The following is a 17655-nucleotide window of genomic DNA, read 5'->3' on the forward strand; positions in this document are numbered from 1 at the left end:
TGCTGACTTCACCTTCAGCTAGCTACAAGATTCACTTCGTCTTTGCTCGCATATAAATATTATCCCTTCTAACTTCTGCCCTTGAGAACCTTTCATTTACTTCCACTTCTCTAGCTTATACCCTTGCTTCCTTCCACTTCAAAATTCCGTCTCGACTCTCGTTACCTTTTTCTTTTTTTCATTATTCTCTCCAATTCACGCTCTGTTCCACTCGCGCTCATTTACTTCATGCGTTTCCATGACAACAAATAAACGTAAACATTTTCGTTAATGTTACATAAGGCTATACCACTACATTGAGTTAATAAAAACACAATAAATAGAATATTAGAGCTACTTAATCAACTCTTTCATTTCGTACACAGATAACTATAATATTCACGTTACAATATATATATAAATTATAATAAATTATACACATATTATTGTTTAGTAATTTAATTAGCTGATTAAATTCAGAATAAATACTTAAATAATAATTCTTAAATAAGGAGTAACAAATAACTTTTATACAAGTCATGATTAATATATAATAAGCAATGTTAAATGTGAATGAAAAAAAAACAAAATACATAACATAGTTTCATTCACAGTTTAACACATGGAAGTAGTGTAGTATGCCATTAAAAATAATTTTGTAAAATGTTTTAAATCGGTAACTAAATTATTTCATTCTGGTGAGTGATTTTTTAAAATAGTTAGCCATAAAAATGTATAGATAGAAAATTTTTAAAATCTGTAACATTTATTTTTAAGATGTATATAGGTGCACTAATTGAATTTGGGTATCGAAAAAAAATGGCGCACTAATCGGGGGCACATTAATCGAGGGATTACTGTATATATAGTATTGATAAAAGTAGGATAAAAAATCTTTAGCCCACCCACAGTACAAAATGTACTATAGGTTTGCTAATAAATAACCTTTCGTGGGTCTGAACAACATAAAAAAAAATTTCTTTTAGTGTTACACAGTGATCTGCATTCATTGTAGTAAAATTATGGAGACTACAACCATGTTAGGAATAATTATTTTAATTTCCCAATGTTTTGACCTTCATATGAAGGTCGTCATCTGGAGTATACACACATATATATACAAAGACAAGCTACATTACATTTCTAACAGTAAGCCAAAGTTACAATGATTTGATATCATTATTCTACTGGCGTGACCTCTAGTGGGAAAAAAAAAACTACATTAAAGCTATCTTCTATTTATAACATCATCAGAGAACAAATTCATATAGATAGTTTTAATACAGCAAAGTGGTGGTCTAATCCATAATTTAACAAGTGTGTTACATTAGAGTTATGAACCTGGATTGCTTACAGTCCTAATTATAATTAAATCTTATACCAAATGGTTAAGTGGATTAAATATGTACCATCCATATTCTTGGGATTTTTAGACCACTATTATTAAGATTAGGTTGGTTAAAAAACTTATTCAACTCTTCCAAGGATCCACTTCCTCCACTGGCCCACCCTGGAGTATACAGTATTCATTTCACCTGTAATTTGCCCTTTATAGGTGAAACAGGATGCACAATTCCAATCAGAAAAAAAGGAAAAAAAAGGAACATAAACAGCATATTTAATTTAACAACTGTGGTAAATCTGGCCTTTCTGATCATGTCCTGAATACTCTACATAGAATTGACTGGAAAGGCACCTGTTGTTTACATCACACCAAAACATGATATGAGCTTAAATTTAAGGAGGACTGTGAAATTCTTATCACCCACCCTAATCTTAACAATAATGGTCGTTTAAAAATCACAAGAATATGGATGGTACATATTCTACCTGCTTAACTTTTTGGCCTAAGAGTTAATTATAATTAGGACTGTAAGAAATCCAGGATCATAACTAATGTAACACTCTTGTTAAATTATGGATTAGGCCACCACTTTGCTGTATTAAAACTATCTATATGAATTTGTTCTCTGATGATGTTATAAATAGAATATAGCTTTGATGTAGTTTTTTTTTCTTCACTAGAGGTCAGGCTAGTAGAATAACGATTGATCAAATCATTGTCACTTGACTTACTGTTAGAAATGTAATGTAGCTTGTCGTTGCATGTATATGTGCGTACTCCAGATGATGACCTTAATATGAAAGTCGAAACATCAGGAAATTAATCCTTTCTTTTAGTGTTACACAGTGATCAGCATTCATTTTCAAAATTATGGATTTTACAACTGTGTTATAATTAACTCTTTTTATTATCCTGACGTTTCGATCTTCATTTTGATCATCTATTTTGCTTGTATAACAGTTGGGAAATTTTATCTATAAAGCACGTGATGGAATGTAACTCAGCTTGTCTTGTATATTTGTGTATGCTCCAGATGATGATCTTGATATGAAGATCGAAATGTCATGATAATAAAAAAGGGTTAGTTATAACACTGTTGTAAAATCCATAATTTCGAAAATGAATCAGGAAATTAAAGTAATTATTCCTAACATGGTTGTAGTCTCCATAATTTTACTACAATGAAAAAAAAATTATTATTTTGATGTGTTAATTATTGTTTACATGTGTTCTTTGTGGGAGAGTTGGTAATAAGACATATATAAATGCAAGTGCCAGTTACTTTATGCTTTTAACAGTAAATGATATGCAAGCAGTATATGGACATGTTTTACTCAATGACACACTGAGCCATTTATCTGAAATTCCCATCCTCTGCATGTGACAATGGTTGCTCTGTGATCCCTTTATTTCCACAATTTCTGTTTTTCTTTTTGGACATATTTCTGTGCTCTTTCCCAGGAAACCAACATTTCCCCTGCAGCTCAGACCCTGTTATCATTACATAATCTGTTACTATTGAATATATTTCCTTATCCTACAAACTGTGTACATTTTTTACACAGTTTGTACATTTTCATGTTAATATTCCAATTATTTATCAGTATTTTCTCCCAACTTATGCCTAACAGAAACCTAGGAAATCAACTGACAAAAAAGCAACTCTCAATATTTTTCTTACTTGGCAGCTAAAAATTTCTTTACTCTCCTGCTGGCTCAAATTAAATGTAATGTAGTAATTAAAAATAGGTCTATCTGTTGTTTTATACCAGTATTGTTTTATGCTGTTCTTTGATCTGATCTATCAATGCTTATTCATGATGGATTATTATTATTTTATTTATTTTTATTATTTATTTATTTTGTACTAGCTGACATGCAGTATCCATGGTTGGGAGCAGGACTTGGGTTTATACTGGGTGTTTTAGTTGTTGTTTCAGATGCTATAATTTTTGGGTCATTAATGATAAAGGTAAGTCATTAATTTTCAAAAACATTAAAATATAATTTCAACAATTTTAAATCATCACAGAAACAAATGAGCATGACACTTCTCTTTAAAGAGAAGTCATTATTTGATACCAATAAAAGAAGCAATCCTGTCTAGGATATAAATAACCCTTAGAATAGTTTTTTGCTCTTTCACTTCAGGAATTAACTGCAAGAATACAATGGAATTATTTAATAAGCACTTTTATCATTGTACAGCATCCTTCATGCTAGTGGAATGATACTTGGAATTCTCAGAAAGGAGGTAATCCTAACAGTGGTCCTAACAGGCACTTAACTGCCCACAACCTTTCCAATTATTCTTGGACTTCGCAACCATAACTCAAGAATAAGGTGGTTAGCCCTATGCCTTCCGGTGTGTTCACTGGGCCAGTTTGCCTGTTCTGAGGGACGAAAAACCTGAGTTTCCAGGTGAGAACCCCCCCCCATATGAGACTGGCTAACACACCTTTCACTGAAAGAGACCAGATAAAGTTTCCTCACGTCACTGACAGGAATCGAACCCAGGTCTTTCTGACGAAAGGGCTTTGTCTATACCGACTGAGCTACGGTGGCTAAGAGGTAATTGTCACAGTTTTTAATTCATCACTAAATGTGAATGGACCAGAGATCTATATGCTGAAAGTAAGCTAGATGTTAATAAGGTTGTGTAGTTGGGTGATATTATTACATATATTTAGGAAATGTGCAAAGGACTGTTTCCTTAATAGTTGTTTATTGACATTCTTACAACAGATATAGTCCCAAATGAGTGAAAGGAGGAAAAACAGTCCCGTGTGTGGCAGTAAAACTGGAAACATTTGTCTTAGTACCATTTTACAGATAGTCCTTGACTTATGTAGTTAATTCATTCCAAAGGTTTTCACACAAGTTGAAAATCTGCGTAAGATGAATTGTGCTTACATACAATGCATTTTTTCATATATCTTCGACTCAAAGGATAATTAAAGCTGCAACAGGTTGTATTTATGAAAAGAAAACTTTGAGAAAATGAAAGTTTATTTAGTATCCTATTGAGTACATAAATATAAAAGCATATGTAAGAAAAATAGTACAAACAGTACTGCATATCATTATGAATATGTAATACTGTATGTACAGTCTCTACTCCTGAATTTTTTCCTCTTCATTGTAAATTAGTTTATAATATCCAATAACATCTTGGATTTTCTTTTTTTATAAGTATTAAAAAAAAAAAAAAGGTGTCCTTATTACTAAAATACTCTGGATTAGAGATATATGTTGAAAGTTTTTTTACTTGGTTATCCAGAGCATTTTAGTAATAAGGTGTGACACCTTTTGGCTACTTGTATATGGAAATATGACTTCTGCATTACCTTGGTATCACTTCTGGGTCTGACTCCCACTGATGAGACCTCAATGAAGGTCGAAACCAGTCTGGGTAATGGCCCTTTCCATGATGTATAGCATTATACATGTCTGAAAGGATATGTGTTGCATTATGGGATACTAAGGCAATTAATGCGAAGTTATTAGCCTCTATATACATGTAACCCAGTTGTGAAGTGACTTCACGTTCAAACTTTGTTTGCTTACACTTGGATAAAGGATGAAACCAAGAATATAATTTCTTGGCTTCTTTAATTTATAATATAACCAAGTGAAAAAACAACTTTAAACATCTTTTATAATTGTTCTAACAGTGTATTCATTTATCTTGTAAGAACACACAATGTCTATGAACTTCATTACCTTTCATGTCATTTAATAATTTCTACTCTCCATGTTTATAATGCTCCTCTTCTTATCATTGTAAATACATCTATTTATTCTCATCACTTTTAACTACATTTCACAGACTTATTTAGGTTTTATATTTTGTTTATAATAAGTATCTACCTTGGTTGACCAACAAGACACAACTTGTCCAAGTCAGAAACAAACAAAATGGTAATGATATTAGCATCTTACTAGGAAAGCCATATATTATATTAAAGTGGAAAATATTATTGATCCAGCTATATTTTATAGCCAAATATAGAAAGAATTTCTAACATTTTCCAGAAAGTAATGCAAACCAAGTCAACTCCAGTGCCAAAAGTTATATTCTCAGAAGCTCTCTGGTAAATTTTCAAAACTTTTTTAGTGTCTTTCTTTATTCGATTATAAGATATGAATGGATCCATGATTTTCTTCTTTTTAGTATCCTGTCTATGCCAAATTGAAGACTTTTGGCTTTATATTGTAGTCATCTGTTATATTCACAAAGTAGCAGTTAATTGACGGTATTGTTACTAGCTGTAGTTTGAAGTACTGCAACTGCATATTTATGAATCTATGGAACTTGAATCCATGTAAATTGAGGACTTACCATATATCTGTAAGGTATTGTACAGATTGATTATTGGAAGGATATTGGAGAGATTAATGATAGGCATAGGATTCTCTCTGATGATCAGCATGGATTTGTAATTGCTAAGTTTTGCTTTAGCAATCAACTTACTTTTTATGAAAAAAAAAAGATTAATGTGATGGAGATGAGGGACTTGCATATGGTATTATTTTTGGACTTTTCAAAGTTATTTAATAGATAGCCACACATCATGTTGTGGGAGAACCCGAGGGAAATGGATAATAGCTTAGTTATGTGAATAGTGTAAATAACTTCAAAGCTCATTATGATAGACATGTTGCTGGTTGAGTGGGCTTCCCATAGTGAGTCTTTTGACTCTATGGAAGTTACCAAAATAATAATAGTATGTAATTTAAGGGACGTATGTTATTTATTACAGCAAGTTTACAGATTAATTATTTCCTATCCTTATTACAAAGAAGGAAAGAAATTGACCCCCCCCCTTCCCCCTAATAAAATGTTTTAGAAAAATATTGATTGTTGAAAGTATTTAAAGTATTGATTATTGTTAATCCTAAATTTTGCATAATATTGACAGATCTTATTTTTATTCATAGCATCCTCTTTTAAAATTGCTGGTTGTACTTATTGCTGCAGGAATCTGCTTTACCATTGCAAGAATGCACAGGTAATTATGCATTTCTCTCCTTGTGAATATAGTTATTTTATATTGAACCAATCTGTATTTTCTATTTCTATATACAGAAGGTTTTTTTGCATAGCTGTTTTTTTGTCATATGCAACAACCAAATGATTTGCATATATTGTGTTCTTTAGAATTCCTTGACTGATGTATTTCAAGAACACAATAAATGAAGTCATTTGTTTAATGTTGGCCAGCTTTGAAAACCAGACAAACTAGTCAGAAAACATGCACAAATGACAGACAAAACAATCACTCTAGCTCTCATTGACTTGTGACTAAAAAGCATTGACCTCTATTCTTTCCTCTCCTGTGCAATATGATACTTAGCAACCTTAAGAGGATTGCTGATCTGTTCATGTTCATGACCAAAGGGCTTTGTCTATACTGACTGAGTTACTGAGGCTCTTTGATTCCATTGACAGGAACAATATGATAAACATCTTAAAATCTATGACATTAGATTCAGAAATGCAAATCTTTATTATGAATTATTATAAAGATACTGTAAAAACTCGATGTAGCTTAAAAATACCAAAGCGCTTTACATCGATTTTTTTTACATAGGTTAAGTCCCATGAGAACTGTAAGTAACCTAACCCTATGAGAATTAATTGTATTTACTCCTTTAACTAAAGTTTCTAAAATGTCAAAAACAGAGGCAATGCTTTGCGATCGGAACCTTGTATATGTATAAAGAGCACAAGAAACTTGTTTACTATTAAGTGTGTGTAAAAGTTGTGTACTTTGTATAATAGCTAAGTATAAAGAGCACAAGAAAGTTGCTTTCAATAAAGTGTGTATAAGAGGTGGTTGCAGGGTCTGAGCTTAAACATCTTCGGAGTTTGTATCAAAGAGATCCGCTAGTTTCAGAAAAGTGTCCACTGCCTGACGAAACAAGGAAAAAGAGTGCACGGACAAGAAGAAAGAATGGGCCGGCCTTATCAAAAGGATGAAGGAGAAATGCCGATTTTCTTCGGGGTTTACAACCCTTAGTGCAAGGTCCGGAGAACGGGAAAATAAAAAGGGACTGAGCCGAACATCAGGAGGCAGTCGTCGGCAGAGAGTCATCAGAAGTCAGCAAGAGAGGAGAGGGAAGGCCCCAGTTACTAAAGAGAGAGGCAGTTGGAACCACAGCTGAGGACAATCAGAACCAGAGCAGAGACGAACTGTAGACCATAGGCAGAGTCCGAACCAGAGGCAGTCGGCAGAGAACCAGAAGTTACGGTGAACCCGAGCCAAGAGTGTCGGATGTCCTTTTTGCCATGGGAAGTCAACTGGAGTCAAAAGCCGCAGAACGATCTTCAAGCCTGTATGCTGAAACTTCTTGCCTGAGCTTTTTGAATACTGGAAAAATTGCGGTCCAAGGCCTGCCAGTAATCTGACGAACCCCCCTTGAAGTAAGACTCTCCAGATGAAAGCTAAGGCCTGAAGAAAGAAAAAAAGGCATAGAAACTTTAATGCAGAACCTTTCGAAGAATGTGTGACAAAGAACCTCTGTAAGTTCAATCTTTAATGTATGTTCTTTTTGTAAAATAGGAGATGTGTCATAGATGGACTGATAAGAAATAGAAATAAGAAATAGCTAATCTCTAGAGTCCTCTGAATTGTTGTTAACTAGAATATAAATTGTAAGATAACTTGCCATAGCTAGCTAATCTCTTTATGAGTAATTTAGTCTCTGCAATTTGTTTTTTTTTTAACAGAGAAGTAATAGTGTAATTATATTGTATAGTCATTTAGTATTGAAAAGGGAAAGTTTGTTTCTTTAAGTTAAAAGTCTAAAGGATAGGTAGAGAAAGTAACCTCCCTATCACTTATTTAATGTACTTTGTTATTATTGTAATTAAATGTGTTTTATTTATATGCAAATAGAGAGCTGCCTGATTTTTTTATTTTACAACTGCACTGTTCCTAAAAAAAATCAGACTTGTGAGCGGGAAACAACCAAGGCATTAAAAGCACAGTTTAAGTACTTAAGAACTACGACTGTTTATGTAAACTTTGTTGAAGGAATTTATGTTAGTTAGAGAGGGGGAGATCTACTGGACGTACTACTAAGTCTTCTGCCAATATAAATAATACTGGTGGCGCATTCTTACAAATAAATTTTCTAGTGTTCATAGGCATATGACTAGTAAATATGGAAGGTGGATAAACATAGTACACAGTAGAATAAGTAAGGAAGGTTACGAGAGAAAAATCGTGCCCTGCTATAGAGTAAAAATAAAGATATCACAATATAAAACCAAATAACCGTACATTACAATACCAAAGCAACAGACAAATTCAAAGTGGAAAAAGGAGTCATGCAGGGTTGTCCACCCTCACAAAATTTATTTATTATTTCTCTCGAATAAATATGCAAATCATACCTGAAGAGCCAGGTCTACAAATAAATGGCACAAAAAATAATTACATTAAATATGCAGATGATATTATTATTCTTGTAGAACCTAAGCACAATTGAAAAAAAACAATAAAAATTTTAAATGAAGAGTGCAAAACTTTTGGAATGAAAATCAATCTAAGCAAAACTAAAACAATGAAACAGAAGAGATGAGGAAAATATTTCAATGAACTTAGAAAATCATATATTTGAACAAGTAAAGCAGTTTACATATCTCGGCACTTTCATTACTTACAACCTCAACAAACACAGATTTAACAAAGAATGGTCTCCTTCTTCTTAGGCACCATCTTCTATCGGAGGTCAGTGACATCTTGGCGAACAAACTGCATTCTTGCATTAAATCTGAGCAGGTGTATGCTGTTCTTTCCTGCCCATGTCTTGATGTTGTCAAACCAAAATATTCTTTTTTCTTCCTCTAGCTCCTTTGACATCAATTCTTCCTACCAAAATAGCTTGTAGAAGTTGGTATTTGCTGTTTCTCATGATGTGGCCAAGATGGCGGGAATTTGATGATGATTATTTTTATGAGATCTTTGGCTTTGCTAATGGATTTTAAGCCATCTTCATTGGTAATTTTTTCTGCCCATGATATCTTTAGCATCCTTCTATATATAGCCACATCTCAAAGGCTTCAATTTTCTTGATGGTTGTTGCCTTCAATGTCCATATTTCAACTCCATAGAGCAGAATGGACTTCTGTGTTTATATCTTTATTGCAGAATAATGTTCTCATTTTCATGAAGGACTGCCATGCAACTTCAATCCATGTCTTTATATCTATTTCAGAATCCTATCTTTCATTAAGCCAGCAACTAAGATATTTATACCTTGACACTTGATCGGTATTTTTCCCATTGAGTGTCAGTTTCATTGATGAGGTTGGATGTTTCCATGACCATGTATTTCATCTTGTTGATGTTTATATTTATTCCCATTCTTTGGGTTTCTATGTATACTCTGTCAAAGATCCATGATGTTATCTGTAATTAGCACGGTGTCATCTGTATATTGTAGATTGTTAACAATCTTTCCATTTATTGTGATTCCCTCTGGACATCCTTCCAATGCCTTTTTAAAGATTACCTCTGAGTATATGTTGAACAAGAGTGGCGAGAGTACTCATCCTTTTCTCACTCCTCTTTTGATGTTAATATCACTGGTTGTAATGTTATCTAAGAATGGTCTAATATGAATAAAATAAACAAAATATGGAAAAATAACAGCATTTCAAAAAGCCTCAAACTAAAACTCTTTAAAACCATTATTATACCTAGAACAACATACAGAGCTGAGATTTGGAGACTCAATCAGAAAGAAATATAGAAAATCAGAGCGTTTGAAATGAAATGCTTAAGAAAACTAAGACTCACTAGTCAGAACACATAACAAATGAGCAAATTAAATACAAATTAAACTATTGAGATATAGCTATAATTCTTAAACAGCAATTAAGATGGTTTAGACATCTCCATCAGAGATTACCAAACATAGTTTTGAATGGAATCATTAGAGGAAGACGATCAAGAGGTAAACCAAAGAGAACTTGGCTACGGTCTTTGAAGGAAAGGTCACAATTATCAAGCTTCAGAGAGAGAGAGAGAGAGAGATGACAGAAATGGCCAGATATAGAGTCCATTGGCAAAGATTTCATATGGGACTCAACCCATCATCTGAAATATTTGTTTATGAATCTACATTTCAATCATGAAGGCTACTCGTTTTTTTGTGAGGATTTTTTCTCTCAATCTGTAATGCTCATTTCTATATTTTTCAAACCTTAATAGTGGTTACAGGGTCAAAGCTGTATAACTCAGAGGAGCCTCCACATAGCCTTTAACCTCCCCACTGGCCAATGTGGATGAAATAGTGACACCAAATTGCACTTATCCATGTTATTCAATGGGTTTTAGAGCTTCGTATCCAGATTTATCTCGACTTCTATGGACGTCGTGGCCGGTTGGGGGGGGGGGTAAAGGAATGCAGAGAATTGATCAGGGCTTCTGACCTAATGTTCAGTCCTCACCTTCTTGTGGTGCACCCTGTTAGGAATCTACCTGGATACTGAATGATTGAGAATGAGCAGGCAATTTGAGATTTAGCCAACCAAATTGTATTCTTATTGGCTTAAACCACAAATAAAATGATGGTACAACATGACAGAATTTCATGCCAGCTGGTGTGTCATCTGGTTAAATGAGGGTGGGATCCCCTTTGTTTCTGCCAGGGAACCAGGGCGAACAGTGAAAAGTCAGTTACTGGAACAAATCTTGAATACCTCACACCCCAACTCACTATCACCAGATCGACATAACATGGGTGACTGAAACAAAAAAGACAAAAACTGGTGAGATCTTTCTGAACAATAAATACAAAATGTTATATTCAGGCAATGATAATCAAGGAAAAGAAGGAGTAGCTATAGTATTCAACACTAAATATGAGGCTAATCTTGAATAGCAGGCAATGTCAAGTACAGTGATGTGGGCAAATTTCACCAGTGAGAAAACATCACTATAACACAGTCAATGAGACTTTTCTTATTCCTTGCCTCTTCTCTCCATGTGAATTTGTGCACATTATGTGCACAAATGGGGAACTGGACAATGAGACTTATTTGTGCCTATGATCCCACAGAAGGTTCTACTAAGGTAGTGTAGAAATTTTTTGAGGCTTTAGAGCAAGCAACTGACACAATGAAAAAGGAAAAGGTGGTCCTTGTTGGGGATCAAAATAGCAGAGTAGGAAATGATTGTCAGACATACAAAAATATTTTGGGAAAATTTAGAGAAAAGAGCAAAGCTAATAATAATGGCAAATGCATGTTGGATTTCTGCTCAGGACATGGGCTGGTTATTACCAACAATGTTCCAACATAAAAATGTGAACAAATTCACATGGATAGAAGAGACAAAGAATAAGAAAAGTCTCATTGACTATGTTATTGTTGATAGTTTTGTTTTCTCACTGGTGCAGGACACTAGAGTGTACAGAGGATTTGAAATTTGTACTGATCACAATTTAGTTTTGAGCAGGATAAAATTGAATTTCATATAGAAGAGGAGAACATGTAAGAAAGTTTTAAAGTGAATAAAAGTTGAGCTGTTAACTGTATTTTAGTCTACAGATGTGAACTGTAGACTAAAATACAAAGATTATTGAAGAAAAATGAAAGAGTTTCAGAACAGGAAACAAATCTTGGAGATTCACTGGCAAATCCTGAAGAAAACATTGATTGATTCATCCAGAGAGGCATGTGGTGAGGTTGTGTGCAAGAATAGAAAAATCAGAACTGTATGGTTGTCACAGGAAGTTAAAGAGGCAGTAAAGGAAAAGAAAAAAGTATATCAAAAGTTCCTGGCAAATAAGTCAATTTGTGCTCTTAGAGAGTACAGAGACAAATGTAAGAAAGCTAAACACTGTGTAAAACTAGCTAAGCAAAAGTTATGGGAAGACTTTAGCAAGAACATAGAAAAATAAATATCAAGAAGGTGGCAAGATATTCTAGAGGTTGTTGAAAAAGCTCAGAAATGGAGGTAAGAGTGCTGTAAAAGGAATTACAGGTGATAAAGGTGACATGAAAACTGCAAAAAAATATCCTTGATGTAAGGAGTAATTACTTTGAAAAATTGCTAAATGAAACACTCAGTGACAGCACAGTAGTAAAAAACACTGACCATTGTTACATCCTGCATGAAGAACCTTTAAAAGGAAACAATTCATTCAGGATTTAATAAGTTAGAAAAATCAGCTGAGAGAAAAAACTTGTACTCGAGCAGAAGAAATAAAGTACTAATTGTAAATAGAAATAGAATTACCTCTGTTAAATTGTGAATGAAACTATGTTGTGTAATTTATTTTTTTTCATTCACATTTAACATTGCTTATTATATATTAATCATGATTTGTATAAAAATTATTTATTATTCCTTAATTAAGGATTACTATTTAATTATTTATTCTAAACTTAACCTACTATTAATTTATTAGGCAATAATATGTGTAGAATTTATAATAACTAAAATATATATATGATGTAACGAAAAGTATTATTATAAATAATTGTATACGTAATGAAAGAGCTGATTATGTAGCTCAAATATTCTGTTTATTCTTATTTGTGAAATTTTAATGTTATGTAATCAGTTATGTAAGAGTAGAGCGTTGTATTACATTAGCGAAATGTTTACGTTCATGCGTTGTCATGGAGACGCATGAAATAAACAAGCTCGAGTCGAAGAGTGCGTGACCTTGGAACCAGAAAGGAGAAAGGGGAGGCAATAAGGATTTTATAGAAAGAAAAAAAAAGAGTTTTGCGGAGCCTGAAGGAAGGTACGATACAAGCAAAGAAGTGAAAGAAAGATTATAAATGCTTTAGGGCAGAAATTCAAGAGCATAGTATTTAGAAGTGAGCAAAAAACGCAGTGAATCTTATACTCAGCTGCAAGTGAAATCAGCTGTGGTTATAGAGGAAAATTGATGTCGTAATCGGATAAATAAAGAACTGGACATTCAATGGGAAATTCTGATTAGTTCCAGTTAATCTTGGATTACGTCTTAATTCTGTGTTGCCCTGAGAAGAATATAATGAACTTAACTTGTTGTAGAAAAGCAAACAAGGAAGGATATCAGTACCTTATTGCTGTTTTTTTAGAGTAGTGAAGCGCGAATAACAGTAGTTCAGTTAAAGCATTGGAGAATTTTATTTAATGTGTTCCGCTAGCTGAAATAAGTTAATTCATAAGTGTGCTCGCAATAAATTGATGTATTGAAGATTGTATCTGGTAAGAGTAGTCATACATGTTTGTTTATTCTAACATTAACTATAGCGTATCTCCGAAGTTCAAGGTCCGGAATAAGTTTGCTTGCAATATTGTCTACCATGATTAGTGCCTGCTGTGAATTTAAACATTAAGTACAACTGATAGATGTGTGCAGACTGATCAAATGAGAAGTTTTATTTTATTAACTTGAGTTAAGAAAGCTTGTAATTTTGAAACAGTGACTTGTATGTTAAAGTTTAGGACATTGAATTGTAATGATTGACTTAGTGAGATGTATTAAGTTAATTGTATTGTTTCGATTAAAAGTAGAATTCATGTATTTGCTATATATCATATATTAAATGTTTTATTTTGTTAGTCTAAATATTGTGTTTGCCTGAACTCCCTTTTATTGCACCGTTCATAAAAAATTCGAATCTTGTGGGTGCCCCTAGTAGAGTAATAAATAATTCAGCCTAATAAGAAGACTGCTAACTTAATTAAGAATTGATCCTACTATCTTATATAGACTAATCTGGAAATAGGGTGGCGCAGTATAATTATAAATTTCCCTACTTTTGGATCGGTGATCAATTCGCAATAAGTGTTTTATTTATAAGAGTGACTCGAAACAAGATGGTAAATTAGAACACAACATGAAAATAGAACGTCACGACACCTCCTTTTAGTAGAATTGTAATACCATGTAAAGAACTTTGTGTATAAATTAGTATTATATGAATGCATCATGTATACAATGAATGGGTAAATTAGATGTAAACAATAGTCCAAAGGTTCATGGGCGGGCCTGAGGCATTGGCATTCTCGGAAAGCAACGCACATTCGTTTCCCGAAAAATGCTGCTAAAGATCTCGCGATGTGTCAAAATTCCTGTGGAAGAAGAAAGTAGCGGGCGGGAAATTATCGCAGAAAGAAGAGGGTGCTATCACAGTGAGTAATAGGGTGCTAAACGGGGGGGGAGAATAAAAAGAGTTTGCACCCCTTTCAAAGGGCTTTTTTTTTCGCCTATTTTGCTGGATGATGATTCGACTTCTCCCGTGGACCGGAAGTTCCTGATGGTGTTTCTTCGCGATAGTATGATATCAGACATTGCGCCTTTCCCTTCAATATCTGAATTTCTGCTGGTACTAAAGCGTGAGATGTCGGCATATGCTGTCCTCACTCCTTCGCTGAAAGTTCCTACGGATTAATATCGCAGACGTATAACTATATCCTGTAGAAATGAGGATGGCCTGAAACAGATCGAGAATAGATGAGGGAAATACGCTAGGTGTAGAGCATAGCTTAATCTGATTACTGTGGTGACCCACCACGCAAATGCAGGCTTATGGAAGTATCGAGAGGTAATTCAAACAAAGAAGGACAGTTCAGACCTGGAGATCCTGCCCCAAGAAATGGTAAAGTACAGATTTTGTTGTGTAATTACCCAGTTGGTAAAAGGGAAAGATCATTGTAGTGTAATAATTGAGTATGGACAGTATTTAAGAACTTTAAGTGATTATTTAGCAGTGGCTAATGTCCATAAGACAAATTGTCTGGAATGATTATAGATGATTGTGACTAGTTTAATGTGCAAGACTAACATAGTAGGTAGAATATTGATTAGAAGTGTATAATGTGTATATTATCATCATCATCATCATCATCAAAGTCCTGCCATGTACCCTCAAGGGGTGTACAGGATATGACAGTACTACATGAAAAAATTACATCATTACTAACTTCCTATCTACAATTTTCCTCCAAATCAGTCTGTTACTTGTCAAGACTCCAACATTATCAGATCTTATATTTCTATCGTCTAAGGCACTTTGTACCGTATCAATCCACCTATATCTTGGTCTTCCTCTGGGTCGTTTTCCTGCCAACCTGGCAGAGAACACTTGTTTTGCTAATCTTTCCTCTCCCATTCTATTTAAGTGACCATACCATCTGAGATTAGCTCTGCTAACGCATTCCTGGATGCTGACAATGTCAAGTTCTTTCCTAATATCCTCATTTTTAATATGATATTGCCATTGATGCCATCTGTTCACGCCTCTAATCTTTCTCAGGACTCTCATATCTGCGGTTTCTAGTCTTTGGTCAAGTGTTTTACTTCTGACCCAGCTCTCAGATCCATAAGTTAAAAGTGGTTTGAACACAGTCTTGTATACAGCTAATTTAGTGTTCCGACTAATTTCTTTCTTATTCCATATGAATTTATTCAATTGACTTCCCACGATACCAGCTTTGCTGATTCTGTTGTCTATTTCTATATTTAGTTTACCATCTTCAGTAAAAATTGTGCCTAAGTAGCTGAAACGTTTTACTTGTTCCACAGGTTCTCCATTCACAACACAGTTGACATTTTCAATGATTCTGCCTATTTTCATTGTCTTTGTCTTTTTATTGCTAACCTTCATACCATATCTATTACAACAGCTATTCAATTTAGTCAGAGAATCTTGCAGACTTGTAGCGGATTTATTTAGAAGTATAACATCATCCGCATAAAGCAAAGAGCTGACATTAACATCTCCAATTTTGATATCAGGTTTAATACCACATTCCTTCATAATGTGATCCATATAGATAATGAATAACAGAGGGGATAATGTACATCCTTGTCTCACACCAGATTTAACATTAAACCATCTTCCTGTACTTCCTTCAATTCTAACTGCTGACTCACAACTCAAATAAAGACTAAGTATTGCTTGATATAATGCCCCATTGACACCATATAACTGCAGCGTATTGAATAGCTTCTCTCTTGGCACCTTGTCATATGCCTTTTCCAAATCGAAAAAACTTAAATACAGATCTTTGTTATATTCCCATGCTTTCTCGACTATTTGTCGTAAAGTGAAGATCTGATCCTGACAGCCTCTATTTGGCCTGAATCCAGCTTGTTCTTCACCAAGCTTTTCTTCCACAATTCTTCTCAACCGTTTCTCAAGTATACTTGCATAGATCTTGCCAGGAACACTCAGTAGGGAAATACCTCTGTAATTCTCACATTCAGTTTTATTTCCCTTTTTATATATGGGTACTATGAGAGCTCTACTCCAATCATTGGGAATTCGTCCCTCTGTCCAGGCTTTCTGAACTATGCAGTGCAGCCACTGTAAGACTCTTATACCACCATACTTCAGCATTTCTGGTCGAATATCATCTACTCCTGCTGCCTTTCCACATTTCAAGCCTTTGATGGCTTTTTCTACTTCAAGTATGGATATGTATTCCTGACTGCATGCCTGGTTAGTGTTTTTTATCACTGTGCTGTCATCACTGCTTGTTTCATTTAGCAGTTTTTCAAAGTAATTACTCCATACTTCAAGGATATCTTTTTCTCCTGTTTTCATTTCACCTTTATCATCTCTAATTCCTTTTACAGCATTCTTTCCTCCATTCCTAAGCTTCTTCAACAACCTCCAGAATATTTTGCCACCTTCTTGATATTTATTTTCTATATTCTTGCCAAAGTCCTCCCATGACTTTTGTTTAGCTAGTTTTACACACTGTTTAGCTTTCTTACATTTGTCTCTGTATTCTGTAAGAGTAAAAGCTGACTTATTTGCCAGGAACTTTTGATATGCTTTCTTCTTTTCCTTCACTGCCTCTTTAACTTCCTGTGTCCACCAGGGAGTTCTGATTTTTTTATCTTTGCATACAACCTCACCACATGCATCTCTGGCAGAATCAATCAATGTTTCCTTCAGAGTTTGCCACTGAATCTCCAAGGTTTGATTCCTGTTCTCAAACTCTTTCATTTTCTTTTCAATAATATTTCTGTATTTTAGTCTACAGTTTACATCTGAGAGCTGCTCACCTTTTATTCGCTTTAAAACTTTCTTACATGTTATTCTTTTCAATATGAAATTCAATTTTATCCTGCTCAAGACTAAATAGTGATCACTTCCAATTTCAAATCCTCTGTACACTCTGGTGTCCTGCACCAGGGAGAAAACATCACTATCAACAATAACATAGTCAATGAGACTTTTCTTATTCCTAGCCTCTTCTCTCCATGTGAATTTGTGCACATTTTTATGTTGGAACATGGTGTTAGTAATAACCAGTCCATGTCCTGAGCAGAAATCCAACAGATATTTGCCATTATTATTA

General features: G+C 34.1%; 1 protein-coding gene across 2 annotated transcripts in view; it reads left to right on the plus strand.

Moving 5' to 3' along the window:
- LOC150100331 (uncharacterized) overlaps positions 1 to 17655 on the plus strand; it is a 154848-nt gene that overhangs the window by 101204 nt on the left and 35989 nt on the right. For both annotated transcript variants that reach the window (XM_090402836.1, XM_090402835.1), the window contains exons 5-6: positions 3196 to 3296; positions 6266 to 6336. In XM_090402836.1, the coding sequence (XP_090258962.1) occupies positions 3196 to 3296; positions 6266 to 6336 (172 nt within the window). The remainder of the gene's footprint in view (positions 1 to 3195; positions 3297 to 6265; positions 6337 to 17655) is intronic.

Source organism: Typopeltis vanoorti, chromosome 13, assembly GCF_054136105.1.
Source record: "Typopeltis vanoorti isolate ZY-2024b chromosome 13, IOZ_Tvanoo_1.0, whole genome shotgun sequence".
NCBI lineage: Eukaryota > Metazoa > Arthropoda > Arachnida > Uropygi > Thelyphonidae > Typopeltis > Typopeltis vanoorti.